Raw genomic sequence first — 14890 nt, forward strand, 5'->3', positions numbered from 1 at the left:
TAATGCTTTTCTTTCACAAATGGACAAACAAATATGCAAATTACGAAACCGATATATGACTTTAACTTATGACTTCCTGTTAAACCAAGTTTTGATACTATACTGAATCACTAATTTTCTTAAAAGTTTAAGTTTGTAAGATTTGAGTTCAATATGTATGTCATACTCTTTGACAATTTTATTTTATTTTATAAAATATAAAGATTTTCAAAATTTGCGATTGTTTTTTAAAAACTTTATAAAAAAATTAAAAATGCTTAAAAATTGTTTTAAGAAAATAATATATCTTGGTAATAAATTATGAAAAAAATTATTTTTATAAAAAAAATTGTTAAATATGTTTTCAATTATTCTCAAAATTTCCATTTTTTATTTGTTTAAAAATTTATCCAAAAAAAAAAAAATTTCCAAAAAGCTTTAAATTATTTTAGAAAATAATTTATTTTCAGAATAAATTATAAAAAACTATTGAGGCCTTGTTTGGTAATTATCTTTTAAAACGGTTATAAAAAATATATTTTTTTAAAGCGATTGTTTATGTTTTGTAGAACAAAAGTTTTATTTGGGAAATTGTGATGTTTTAACTTGTTTTTTTTTATATATATTTTTTAAATATGTTTTAAAAATAATTTTTATATCTAACGTTTTATTTTGAATCATTTATATATTTATTTAATTATTTTTTAAAACATATCTAAAAAAATAAGTGAAAATAATAAAAATAATTAACATGTGTTTTTTAAAAACACTTTATTTTTTATTTTTAATATCAAAAAAACAAAAAAATAGAAAACAGTTTTTGGTTATCAAACACATTTTTTTATTTTTTTGTTATTAATAATATAAAACTATCATCGAAAATAGTTATTAAACATACTCTTAATACTGGTTGTTGCCCAAAATGCCAAATCTTTTTGTGCTTATTTTCCAAAATGTGTTGTATATGAAATGTGAAATACATCATGGGGTCATGTTAGTATTTAGGGGAACTGGAGGGCTATCTCTGAAATATTCAACAGTTGAATTTGAAAATGGGCGGGGTGTTAATCTTTCTACTATTCCATATGGGGGCTTCAGCTTTCGAACTGACTCTATCTGACACTTGCGCGGATTCCTCAAATCTCGAAGCAGCTCTTTCACTCCTGAGAATCCTATGTTCTTCATCATCACGAACATGATGGATTCCAAACCCTAGATAGTTCTTCACAATCATGGATCATGGAACGAGCTACGGAGCTATGGTTTTGAATTTCTGTTTCTGATAGAATTACAACTCCTTTTTTTAGATTCTAAGCTCAAGCATGTCCAGAGACGCCTCCGATCTCCGGTTCGTAGCTGCAAACACTTTGAAGAACGCACAACTTGAATCAACCGAAAATGAATTTGATAATTCGATGAATTCGATTCATTTTCCTCCTCCGAGGACGCCTCTGAACACTATACCAGATCCGTCACAATTCCAGAGAGAATTTCAAGAGTTGGATTTTGACTCCAAGGATAGATTTGGAGCTGCTAGGGCAGGTCGATCGTCGGATAGGAAGATTGAAGTTTTGGAGAATTTGTTGTCGCTGAACAAGGTGATAGGAAATGTTTCCAATTGTGGAACTCCTAGGGTTTCTGGTAGAGGGAAAGCCCAGTCAGAGCCAAGTTCGGCTCAGAGCACTCCGGCGAGAAGTATTTCAAGGACTTTGAATGGCGGAGTAGTGGGAGCTTGTAGTGGTCATAGACCTCCTCCATACAGTGTTGGGAAAGGAGGGAGCTCTTCTAGGGTTTCTAGAGGGATTTCAAATCCAATGTCTGAACCGTTGGTCGAAGTTCCGCATTTTGAGATTGTGGAAGATCCCTCGTTTTGGATGGATCACAATGTGCAGGTTCGTGTAGTGCTTAGCTGCTGTTTGTTTTGTTGTTATCAGTTTATAAGAAATTATTTGGAAATTATTTGTGGCTTTTGGAAATTATTTTCTTTCCCAAAATGGAAAATAATATTTTCTAATTATTTGTTTCTCTTGAAGGAAAGGGGAAATGTTCTAGCATTTTGCCAATACGGATCACTTTTGGAGATTATTGTTTTGAGTAATGAAATTGTTTTCTGAAATACCAAAAACTCTCTTGCCTTTTACATTTCTCCAGTTTTAGAACAGCGAATAGTTTTGACTCTGAAACTGAAGCATCCTTGTTTTTTGGTCGAATGCTGCGTTTAATTTCATTTAGTAAAGATGACTAATGAGTGCTGGTTTTAGGTATTGATACGGATTCGACCCATAAGTTCCGTGGAGAGGGCTTCGCAAGGGTATGGTAGATGCTTGAGGCAGGAGAGTTCACAGACCATATTGTGGCTTGGCCACCCTGAGACCAGATTTACGTTTGATCATATAGCATGCGAGAAAATATCACAGGTGCCATTTTAGTATCCAATTATTTATTTTCTAAATTATGTTGGTGGATGATTGTATGGAGTCTTCAACTCATGCTTTGCCTTAACTGTTGTAGGAAAAACTATTCAGGGTTGCTGGACTGCCCATGGTGGAGAACTGCATATCTGGGTATAATAGCTGTATGTTTGCTTACGGTCAGGTATGAAATGCTGTGAGCCTGGGGCCTATTCTTTGTTGTGTGGTTGTAATGTTTTTTGAGGTTTCAGATATTCTCCTGCAGACAGGTAGTGGGAAAACATATACTATGATGGGTGAGATATATGAGATGGACCGAGAGCTCAATGAAGATTGTGGGATAACTCCACGAATTTTTGAATATTTGTTCACAAGGATTAGAGCGGTATGATACTTGAAATTTTCACTAGTTCTGTTACTGAGTTACTCCACCTTGTCATGCCCTTTACTTTTTTCCTTTCGCTTATCTCCTCTCTAAGAAACACCTGTGCAGGAAGAGGAGAACAGGAGGGATGAAAAACTGAAGTACAGCTGCAAATGTTCCTTTTTAGAGATATACAATGAACAGATAACAGATCTCTTGGAGCCTTCATCAACTAATCTGCAAGTAATTCAAGTGTTTTTTTTTTCATTTGACTCATGGTAGGCGTTCCTTTTTTCTTTTCCATATGATAGTTATAGACCTATTTTTCCTGTTGTAGCTAAGAGAAGATATGAAGAAAGGTGTATATGTTGAAAACCTGACGGAATATCACGTGAGAACTGTTGGTGATATAGTGAAGCTTCTGTTACAGGTGTGCCTCAATGGTAATTTTTGTGTTCTTTTTCCCTCTTTTGCAATATGAACCTGGGTAATATGTTCTATTCCAAACAGGGTGCTGCAAACAGAAAAATGGCAGCAACCTGTATGAACAGTGAAAGCAGTCGGTCCCACAGTGTTTTCACTTGCAATATTGAAAGCCATTGGGGAAAAGATTCCATGACCCACTTCAGATTTGCAAGGTTAAATTTGGTAGATCTAGCTGGTTCAGAAAGGTAGATATTGATTTCATGATCTTCTACTTGAAGGTTTTTTTTTTTTCTTTTTTTTTTTTGTGAATTATGGATTAACTTTATTGCTTATTCAGGCAGAAGAGCTCTGGCGCAGAAGGAGATCGTTTGAAAGAAGCAGCAAATATAAACAAATCCTTATCAACTCTTGGGTAATATATCAGATACCTGTTTTTCAGTTTGGTTGCTTGAACATACTGTATTACCTTAAAAAGATTGCTCTCTCTTATTGTACATGTGCTTGTAGTGAACTTGTACCCTTCATAGGAAAATACATGTTCTGCCTTCATGATTTTGCACACATTAATTATACCACTTTTGGCATAGAATGTTAGATTTTTGGCTTAAGATGCAGTGCAAAAGACTAGGGGTCATTTAATTTTCATGCGACATTCAAATGCACCTTGAATGTTTATCCACAGGTGGCTTATGAGTCCTTGAAACTTTGACTTTATTCATGCAACAATGTTACAATCCAAATAACTGTTATGGATATATTAATCTGAACAAAAATGAAGACCTTGATAAACTTCTTCACATTATTGAACTTTGTCTTGGAGGCCTTATATGCTATTGGGTAAGAGTTCTGCACATTCATTGGTTTAACACATTATTTTGTTTCTCTGTCACTTAGTCTGGTGATAATGTCTCTGGTGGATTTAGCACATGGGAAACATAGACATGTTCCATACAGAGATTCTAGACTCACGTTTCTACTTCAGGTCAGATAACCAAAACTCTTGAGCTTAAGACATTTCTACATAATGAGGTAGCTCCATAACTAAAAGGTTACATTTTCTACAATTCCAAGTGCAGGATTCCCTGGGTGGAAACTCAAAAACAACTATTATTGCCAATGTCAGCCCATCTACTTGGTCGGTTACCCTTTATTTGGTCGGGAAATTCTAAATTTTGTATGTTTTGTGTTTTGTTTTATTTACTTTTTTTTTTCTTTTTTAATATTCTCCTTGCAGCTCTGCAAGTGAAACACTAAGCACTCTAAAGTTTGCCCAGCGTGCCAAACTTATTCAGAACAATGTACTTACTTTAAACTTGTACATATTTTCCTTCTTTGTGGAAATATGAAGTGCTTAGTGTTTGCCCACCTTTTCTAGGCTAAAGTGAATGAAGATGCTTCGGGGGATGTAACGGCATTGCAAAGACAAATACAACAGTTAAAGGTGAGGATTAGTTCCAGAATTTTATGAGTTTCGTATTGGAAACCTATAAGTTAGTAGGATTAAGTCAATTTACCAAAATAAAACAGGGCCAGTTGTCCTTTCTGATGAACCATCATAACCTTTCAAGGCCTTTGTCACGTTGTCTCACAAGTTTTGGAGAATCTAGATCTGGTGATTTTTCTGAAGGATATAATTCTTTAGAAGAGAGGATCATGATCAATAATCATAACACAAGTGCCCAAAATAATAAGGTAGCCTTCATGTTCTTGTTAGAAATTATTGTTCGATCCTTGCAGATGTATGAGATAATTATTGACAAATAATGACAATATATATTTGTAGAAGATGAAATGCATGGAAGCTGCTTTAGCTGGTGCCCTCAGGAGAGAGAAACTGGCAGAGGATGCAGTCCGTAGGTTAGAGGCTGAAATCGAATGCATGAATCGCTTGGTATGTTTGGTTATAATTAACTGTTTAAAATTTTGTTTAACTTTTTCTTAGAAATGTCCAATGAACATTAGGGTCAATGATCAGAGAATACTTTTGAGGTTTGTCAAAAACTCAATAGCACAAGCAAGGACATGTTAGATTAAATTATACTTCTGGTTTCTTTTCAGGCTCATCAAAGGGAAGAGGATGTTCAGCGCACTAAGATGATGCTAAGGTTCCGTGAGGAGAAGATTAAACGGCTTGAATTGCTTTCAGATGGCTCAATGTCTGCTGACAAGTATCTTATGGAGGAAAATAACGCATTGTTGGAAGAAGTTCAGCTGCTTCAATCAAGAATTGAAAGAAACCCAGAATTAACCCGATTTGCTTTGGAGAATATTAGACTTCTTGAGCAGCTCAGATTGTAACTACATGGACTTTTTAATGCTTTGATGGATTCTTTCTGTCTTGTTGCTGAAGTCTTGTTCCACATATGTTCTTGTCAGGTTTCAGAATTTCTATGAACAAGGAGAACGAGACGCATTGCTGGCTGAAGTTTCAGGATTGCGTGATCAGGTCTGTGGAGTTGTTACAATATTGAAACACTTTCATCAACCCTGTAACAGCATTCTGAAACATATTTGATTTGCAGCTTCTGGAAACACTTGAAGGACAGCTGAACTTTGCTTCAGCAAAAGAAAATCAGGTTGGATTGTGATGTTTTGTTAATTCTATGTCACTTATTATGCTTTTAAATTATTTCCCTTCTATAATCTGTATACTTCCCAAGAGTGCAGGATATGGATACTGTCATGGAGTTGGAAGATTGCAAAAAGATGAATTCCAAACTCATTAGGTATTTGTTTTTGTCAATCTACTCTATCTAAGGCATGTTTATGCGAGTTCCTGTAACAACGCATTGGCTGCACTTGTTATTTGGCTCTGTAATCAGTTCCATTTTGATGACTAGATTTCTTTGTGGTTTGTGCCTGCAGGGAAGTTGATGAATTACACGCAGAGCTGAGAAAATGTTTGACCTGTAGCCAATCTGCATCTGATTCTGTAAGGATGGCTCATAAAATATTGAAATAAATGGTTAATAACATGGTTTAACTTGTAGTTCTTGGTGTCTTACATTTTTTTTTTGCATCTCTTGCAGGTTACAGTTTCCTTATCCAAGGATCCTGAAGACTTAAAACAAGCAGATAAATACTCACTGGTGCGGAAATATAGTTATTGTTTAAATGCCTGATATCCAACATAGCTACCAATGCTTAGATCATGCAAAAATTGATATTCTATGGCTGTGATTTGTTGTACTTTGCTATTGCATATAGTATTGAATTTGCTGCATGCATAAACAAAAGCTGTTTTACATGCTGTAAGCTATTTTACAGTATCAAGTTGCTTAGTTACTCTTTAGGCAACAGATTTGCAGTTAGTTTATAATTTTTATATTATAAAAGTGTCCTGTATTTTTCAAAATATAATATAGAAAAAACAAATTGTAGCACAAAGGAAACAAGTTTGTATACACAAATGCATTTTTTTTTTAATGTGTATAAAAAATCCTGAACACCACATGATCATGTTGACTAAATGTTTTTATGAGGAACAATCAGCTTGTCTATTGCATTGCTTATTAAAAATGTCACAAGCTAGAAAGCAAGTAGTTCTGGATGCATTAAATAGAAATACTGACATTAGATGTCATAATCCTTATGGATATATGGATCAATTCTTTTCTTTTGAATCTGTTCATGAATTGTCATTTTTATAGGTTGAAACCATATCAGTCAGAAGTGATTCAGGGGAGGAAGTGGCATCATATGATCAGGTAGAAGATGAAGTACTGCAAAAGAAAAATACCCAGAAGGTGGATGATGCTTCAGTTATGCAGCATACTGACATTGAAAAAGAGCTGAGGGATGCAAGAATGTTGATTGAAGCCATGGAGTCTGAGCAGCTGCGGCTAATTGAAGAACTTCAATTTATGCAGGAGGAGAATAGAAGGTGCATGGAAATGTTAAGCAACAAGGCCAAGGTAGAGGAATCTGTTAAACTTGAAATTCCCTGTTTGGAAACAAGTGATTCAGAAATTCAGAACATGGACTTGATGAACAATTTGCAAGTCAAGTTGGACAGGATGACTAAGGACCTTGAGAATGTAAAACTAAAGAACAACCAGTATCAAGAGGATTGGGCATCACAGCTATGTCACGAGCAGCAAGTTGAATTAGTGCGTGAGCAGGTTGAGACGGAAACAACTAGAACAATTCTTCATTTACAGGAAGAGGTCGCTGCTCTTCAGTTAGAACTTCATGAGAAATTATGTAGCATGACTGAAGAAAACCTGGGACTCAGAAACAGCCTGGATGCTAAAGAAAATGAATTAAGGACATTATGTGGGGAGTGGGAAAGGGCAACCTTGGAACTAACGAACTTCCTTGTAGATGGTTCTAAATCTCTCAAAGATGCCTCTGGCCAGATAGAAAGTATTGCCTCTTCATTTCCTCGAGTTAATGTTTGGATTAGTGAACATGTTGAGAAGGCTGCCAAAGTTTGCATTGAGAAGGAAGAAACAATTTTATTACTACAAAAAAGCCTAGAAGATGCTCAAAAGATGGCAGGAGAAATGGAGCTGAAGTTGAGTTCCTTGAAGGGAGCAACAATTGCTTTAACTGAAATTCAAAGGGTACATAATGATGAAAGTGGTAAAGAGGCAATTCAGTCAAGTAAACTGTTGGATGAGAAGATCAACATGGTTAAAATCCTAGAGAGTAAACTGAAGAAAAAGGAGGTTCAGATTACTGAAGCTGAAAACCGGGCTAATGCTGCATTCCTAGTGGTGAAAAAACTCTCTGATCATCAGCACATTGCTCTCAGAAGCAACATTGAGAGAGATATGGACATGTCAGAATCGGCTCTTTCCCCCATAATGTGTAGCCAGCAGACCTCTGAGGTGAAGACTGAAGCAGATTCTTTGGCATGGGAAGAAATGGAGGTTCAAGTTCAAGTGGCAAGACTAGGAGTTCTGGAGTCAGAGAATGTTATTAATGCTACTTATTCAGATACAGAACTGTATTTAACAGCCCTCCAAACCGATATTCTTGAAGCGTCTTCTTTATATAGGGAGTTGGTTCAGGACTTGATGAAAGATATTGATGAGATGAGGAAAAATTTCCTGGAATTAAAAGAGGATTGTAAAAATTTTCAGGTTCATACAGTAGAGTCAGAAGCACATATTCCGCAGCTTCCAAACCAGTATCTCATGCTGCATCAAATAAGAGATGAACTCGATGAAACAAATGGCAGACTGGATAGCATTAAAGATTGCATTAGCACAACCTTAAATGTGCATGGCTGCTCAATAGCGGGTCTAGATTTGATAGAAGCAGGTGGGTGGAGTCCTGATTGTTATACTTCAAGCAATTATCATTCAAGTGATGCTTCAAAAGATGAATTGGATGGTAAGATAACTGAACAAAACTTAAACCTGAAGTTCGAAGGCGGCAAGATACTTCCCTCTGTTAATCAAACACCTGAAGAGTCGAACAAGCTTTTGGAGAACTCAATTCACAGAGAAGCAACAATATGGTGGCTCAGGAAGGAATTAGAGATGGTATTCAATGTCTTCAATAAACTATATGTCCAGTTAGCCACGCTTTTCAATGAGAAGGAAATTGGAAATTGCTCTTACATGGAAGATACATGTTTTCTTGAATCACTGGCACCTGCAGATAACAATCAGGACACTGTACTTAGAAAAGCAATTGATGAAATAAAAATGGAAGGGATGAAGCAAGTCTTTCCATCTTGCAAGTTGCGGATGAAGGAAGCTGAAACAAGCTGCAGCAGTATCAGAGAGGTAAGCATGGATACTTTCAAATTTTTTGAAAAATAGATCCAAACAAAAGACCACTGAGTTAATAATGGCATTTTCTTTACTTTATCTTTGGTGAGAAAAAATTCACTGACATTTCTTTTGTGAAACATTTGCAACATGCAGGCAGCTGCGGATCAGATAATCAGTCATGCTAGTAGGTTCTTAACCAAATTTGAGGAGGCACACACAACCATAAAAGAAGCCGATTTTATGTTGAATGCATTGCTTAAAGAAAATGAAAATGCAAAGCAGGTGACTGGTATGTGGAAGCAAGCAGGTGAGGAGTGGCTGGTGGAGAAAGCAAGCTTGATTAAGGAAGTTGAACAGCTTAAATCCTTGATACAATTGAAAGAAGGAGAGAATACAGTACTGCAGGATCACATCCACTGTAGTTTGGTAGAGATGGGGGACTCTATGTTTTTCCTTGAAGGGTTTTTTCTGCAAATGCAAAAGGATGTTGAGGAGAGGTTCAGGGAACTGTATACTGCTATCATTTCTACAGGACGGGAAATTCTATACAGCATTTGCAACTCAAGAACATCATTGGAGGATATTTACTCTGAGATCGTGGAGAAAGAATTTGCTTTATTTGTGCTGTACCACTGCTATATAGGAGAAGATTTCAAAAGAATAATACCAGGCCTCAATGCAGACCATGGTTTCCTCCGATTCGGAAGGCAAGAATGCAATTTGGTGATGAATAATTTGCAGAAGAGTTGCTCGAGTGATGAGGGTAATAGCATGATTAATGGTATTGAAGGCATAGAAGAAGGTGATCAAAGTGTAGCAGCCAGAGACTTGGAAGCAGAGTTGGGCCAAACCAGTGAGAACCTGATATATGAGAATTTGTCTCTCAAGAAAGAATTGGAAAGGAAAGAGGTTTTATTGAAGGGTTTACTTTTTGATTTTAGCTTGTTGCAGGAATCAGCCTCCAACAAGAAAGACATAAAGGATGAAACCGAAAAATTGATTCTCGCTTTAAGCCAAGTTCGATGTGAACTAGAGATGAAAACAAGTCAACTTGATGACCTATTGGTTCAGCATAGAAAGCTTGAGGGTCACCTAGCTGATACTGAAAATGCCTTGTTTATCTCAATTTCAGACCTTGAGCAAGCCCAAGAATCATTAGACAATCTCTCAGACCAAAATGCTGAGTTGAGAGTGCTATTAAAAGACCTCTACATCAAAAAATCTGAAACAGAAGATCAATTAGAAGAACAAAAGGATGTCATCAAAGGCTTAGAGAAGGAAATTCTTCGTTTGACTTCTTCAGTGGAGAAAAAATTGATGTCCTCGGTTGAGGACATTGAAGATAAATTAAGCAGGGTCACTGATGAGAGAGATGGACTCCATGAAGAAGTCTGTTCTCTGAAAGACAAGCTTGAGATGGCTTATGCATTAGCTGATGAAAATGAAGCTATTGCTGTTGAAGCACGCCAGGTATGTATTTAAGATGGATTTTCTTTTTGTGAACTCAAAGATGAGATTGCGCGCATTTGCTGGGTTTGTTTGATATTGAGCTTGGATTAAATTTTTTTAGGAATCGGAGGCAAGTAAAATATATGCAGAACAGAAGGAAGAGGAGGTTAAGATTTTAGAACATTCTGTGGAGGAGCTTGAGTGTACAATAAATGTACTGGAGAAAAAGGTTAGTTCCTACTGCATTTCTTCTTTATATCTATAATTTGCAACTTTGCATATCATGAATGAAAAGGTAAGGGCCACTTCTGACCTTTTTATTTTTTATTTTTACAAGAAATAGAAAATACTTTTGCAACTTAAAAAAAAGGGCATGTTTCATAAATTTTAGACTGAAAACGGTTTTTTGAAAGCCTGTTTTGAGAAGGCAATGATTTTTAAGAATAAATTTGATTTTTTTTTTTTGGAATTTTTTGTGGAGTTTTATGAGAAACAATTGGAAGCATGGAGAATGGCTCAGGAACATCTGTGCTCAAGTGCACAAATCAGTCGAGAAAACTGTCTTAAAATTGAGTTTTCAAATGGAATTTCATTCCTTCAAAACAATAAAGAACTGTTTAGATGACCTATTTTCAGAAACTGGTTTTTATAGTTATAAGTTTTTAGAGGTATAGCATGCAAAATGCCCTAGTATGAGTTGTCAGCCATGTAAGTCCCTGGTTGTGTTTTTTGCTTGCTATTTTGGCTACTGTTTTCCAGTCCTAAAGTATTCAAAACTCAAATTACATGTTTTCTCTATTAGGTATGTGAAATGGATGAAGAGGTGGAAAGACATAGATTGATAAGAAATTCCTTGGAACTGGAACTCCAAGCTTTAAGACAGAGAATGTTGACAGTTGAATCCTTCACCGAAAACACAAATGTTGAACAAACTGAAGATCAATTATCAAGGTCAGGACTGCTGCTTGCTTTCTTCATCCATATTCTTGGTGTCTGCCTATGTTACATGGGTTTGGGTATGGCTGTTTGTCTGTGTCTTATCCTTTACATCTCAAATCTTAGGACAGTGGCATTGGATATGACATAATAACGAGAAGCAATTCAAGGTCAACTAGAAGTAAATAATTAACATGCTCTCTAAGAAAAACAATATTCTCTTTCTTTTCTCTTTTATCCTTATTTTTAGAAGAAGAAAAAAAAATCAAAATAATGAGCATCCAAAGAAAAATGGGAATATCTGATAACGATCTTATACAAACATCCACATCCTGATCATATAGTGTCAAGATAGGTAAGTTGGATGAAGTTGAGAATCCAGTATCATATGTGTCTACTTTCGATATTTTTTTTGGATTCAAAGCAATGATTCTGATGCAGGCAACTGTATAACATATCACGGGAACTTAATGAGGCTCATACCCGGATAAGAATTCTGGAAGAGGAGAGAGCAGAACGGGATAAAGAGGTGCATCCATGTGTTGTTTGTGTCTTTTACTCTTTACTAAAACAAATTTCTTATTGTACTGATTGTCCTATATTACTGATATCATCCTCTTTCCCTCTGTTCTAATAATGAATTGCCATTCATATCCTGCAGATCAAACAATACAAAGATTACATCTCCGAACTTGTATTGCATGCTGAAGCCCAGGCATCACAGTACCAACAAAAGGTACAATATCATAAATGCTGGATACCATTAGTCTGATTATTTTTCCAGTATATGTTTGCATCACTTGAACTTTTTTTGAGAATTGTTTAAGTAATATGCCTTTACATGTATATCTTAGTGTACAATAACTGATCATGCCATTTGCACAGTACAAAACTTTGGAGGCCATGGTTCGTGAAGTGAAAACAGATTCATCAAACTCAGTATCAGCCGCACTGGTACAAGAGAAAACTGAAAAATCCACAATGAGGACAAGGGGTTCCAGCTCACCATTCAGGTGTATCGCAGGTTTGGTTCAGCAAATGAACATGGAGAAGGATCAGGAACTGTCAATGGCTAGGCTTCATATAGAAGAGCTAGAGGAATTGGCAGCAAATAGGCAGAAAGAGGTAAACTACCTAGTCTCACATGATTGCTATTCCTGGATTTGCAGGTCAGCTATTGGCAATGATGAGGATTTCTTTTCCCTTTTAAGAATCTATCTCTTTATCTTTTATCCTAAAAGCAGAATCACATTTTTTCTCATGTTCTTCCTGCATATAAAACCATCGCCTCACTCTCTTAGGCGCATATTATGCTAAGATAACATAATATTTTGACTCAATCCGTGTTGGCCTAGGTTTGCATGCTGAATACTAGACTGGCAGCAGCAGATAGCATGACACATGATGTCATTCGAGATTTACTTGGTGTGAAGCTGGACATGACTAACTATGCAGTAAGTTTTAGATTATCATTTTGAGGCAGATGAAAGTTCAGAAAAGTTTTTTCTCATTTATGTGCATGTTTCTTTCTTGTTGGCTATGTTGTAGGATTTGATAGACCAGCACCAAGTTCTAAAGTTATTGGAAGAGGCTCAGCAACAAACAGAAGAGTCTTTTGCAAAGGTTGTGATCACAAAAGTTCTTAGTCTACACTTTAATTGGGTTTGATTATAGTCCTGAAACATAAATTTTATTTTATTTTGGATGAATTAGGAGCAAGAAATACGGAACCTCAAGAAGCAGATTGATGATCTAATAGAGGAAAGAGAGAGGTGAGCCCCCTCTCCCTACTCCGCATTCTGAAACTGAATTCAATTTATTTCCCCCCCATGAAATTGCTGTTCTTATACCCACCACCTTCAGAATCAGATGCAGGTTCCCCTAAAATGTTGAGATATAACAAGAAATCACCATAAACAAAATGAAAGAACTATTGTGAGTCTAGCTACATATTCAAAAGTTACCATTACAATGGCTGAACAAATCAAAAGATACGTTGGTCATAAAGACTGACTGGCTATGGCATGCCTCTCCGACCCTTTTTGGCCAGCTCAGTCTTCTAGATCGTATTTTCTAATAGTTAAATTGGATGACCATTAAGGAAATAAGTCAAACATCAGAGTAAGCTAACAGATGAATCCATGGAATCACTCGGAATCATGTCTGGCTTACATAAGTATAAGCTGGTCATGGAAGGGTACTCAGGCCTTCGTCTGGGATAGCTTCCTCTTTTTTGGTTTCTTGGTTTTAGTCCGAAGTTGAAGCCGAAGTTAAACGTTTTATTCAATATGACAAAACCTTCTTGCATAAAAATAATAATAATAATAATAATAAAATAAAAAATAGAACTTATATAAGAAGTAATATTTTTCTAATTTTTATATTATACTTTTCTTAGTCATGAGTTTTTGAACAAAATTAGTCAAAAGTACTTCTCAGACTTCCCTTCTAATTGAAGTAGAATTTTATTAACTAGACTGACACTTGAAAGTTGCCCTCTGAAGTCTGTGAGGTCACTATTTCAAATGGAATTCTTGTGTTTGTAGTTGCATATTGGAAATAAATAGCAAGAAAGCAGATATATTTGCTGCCCAGATGACGGCTGAGCAACTTCAAGAACGAGATCACTTGCTCACTGCACAGAACGAAATGTTAAAGGTGTGGAATTCTTTTTGTAGAATGTTACATTTCCATATTTTTGCCTTCCAAGAAATTCTTTTCTTTTTCTAGTTTGGAGTTACCTATTTGTGTTATAGATGGACAAGACCAATCTAAAGAGGAAGATCATAGAACTGGACGAGATGGTGAAAAAGCTTTTTGGAACTCAAAACTCCCAACAGCAAATTCCACAATCAATGAAGATAAAGGCAGGATTCTCCCAACATTTTCTTTTCTTTTCTGCAAAACTTGTCTATTTTTTCTTATTTGTGTAAAGGGGGTTTCTGCATGGTCCAACAGGAGAGCGGCTCGTTGAGGCTGGGTGATGCTGGTATCACCAAAAGGGTAGCAAAGTCCGAGAAACTTCTTTGTCGTGTGAATGATGAACTTGCTCAGTATCGCAGAAGAACAGATGAGCATAGCTCTTACACAAAATATAGGTAAGTGGTTTAGCTCAGAAAAGCTACATGGCACAAGCAAAACTGTCTCCTTTCTAATACTAATTTTTGATCCGGCAACAGGAAGCAGAAGGGGCCAATTTAAAATGGCTCGCGAGTCCTTGTTCTAAAGCAGCTTATCTAGGCCCACATGTTGCTTGAGGCACAAAATTCGCTATGCACCACGCTATCAGGGTTTGCGATATATTTTTTGCTGTAGCTTTTTCTTATCCTTCCATTCTTTTTTCAGGGTGGTTTGCGTGTGTAATTATTTTACATTGTTTGTTGTGAATTCTAAGCCTAATGCATTTTTGTAAGCTGGCCTGTGTGGGGAGTTAATTTTATGTAAATCAGTTTATTTGTCCAGTTTTTTTGCAGAGGAAATTGATGTGTGTAGCCCCATTGCAAACCGTGAAGTCACCGTTTATGAACTTGGAACGTGGAAAGTCAAGGCACTAACCTCCAATTTTTAAGTTTGGGTTAACTCTAATAGTTTTGATGGCA

At 36.1% G+C, this 14890-nt stretch overlaps 1 protein-coding gene across 3 annotated transcripts; it reads left to right on the forward strand.

Moving 5' to 3' along the window:
• The first annotated feature begins 1061 nt into the window (after nt 1–1061).
• On the forward strand, nt 1062–14752 carry LOC100245872 (kinesin-like protein KIN-12C). Of its 3 annotated transcripts, none has more exons than XM_010651366.3 (34): nt 1062–1871; nt 2241–2396; nt 2491–2574; nt 2656–2775; nt 2884–2997; nt 3092–3184; nt 3265–3425; nt 3518–3592; nt 4075–4162; nt 4257–4315; nt 4415–4478; nt 4556–4621; nt 4708–4872; nt 4964–5071; nt 5239–5474; nt 5557–5626; nt 5703–5756; nt 5848–5906; nt 6046–6112; nt 6210–6269; nt 6831–8918; nt 9060–10376; nt 10477–10584; nt 11158–11306; nt 11733–11820; nt 11953–12027; nt 12177–12416; nt 12647–12745; nt 12840–12914; nt 13005–13063; nt 13838–13949; nt 14048–14158; nt 14250–14389; nt 14471–14752. In XM_010651366.3, the coding sequence occupies exons 1-34, from the start codon at nt 1302–1304 to the stop codon at nt 14490–14492; spliced, it is 7152 nt and encodes a 2383-aa protein (XP_010649668.1). In that variant the 5' UTR covers nt 1062–1301; the 3' UTR covers nt 14493–14752. The 3 variants fall into 3 exon arrangements, with proteins under 3 accessions (XP_010649668.1, XP_010649669.1, XP_010649670.1); XM_010651367.3 differs by having other exon boundaries at nt 4967–5071; XM_010651368.3 differs by lacking the exon at nt 4708–4872.
• The last annotated feature ends 138 nt before the right edge of the window (nt 14753–14890 follow it).

This window comes from Vitis vinifera, chromosome 5 (assembly GCF_030704535.1).
Source record: "Vitis vinifera cultivar Pinot Noir 40024 chromosome 5, ASM3070453v1".
Classification (NCBI taxonomy): domain Eukaryota; kingdom Viridiplantae; phylum Streptophyta; class Magnoliopsida; order Vitales; family Vitaceae; genus Vitis; species Vitis vinifera.

Coding starts and splice junctions, on each gene's coding strand:
- LOC100245872 (XM_010651366.3), top strand. CDS start 1,302: ATGTCCAGAGACGCCTCCGATCTCCGGTTCGTAGCTGCAAACACTTTG. Junction 5,072..5,238: donor TCGAATGCATGAATCGCTTG/GTATGTTTGGTT, acceptor GTTTCTTTTCAG/GCTCATCAAAGGGAAGAGGA. Junction 5,907..6,045: donor ATGAATTCCAAACTCATTAG/GTATTTGTTTTT, acceptor TTGTGCCTGCAG/GGAAGTTGATGAATTACACG.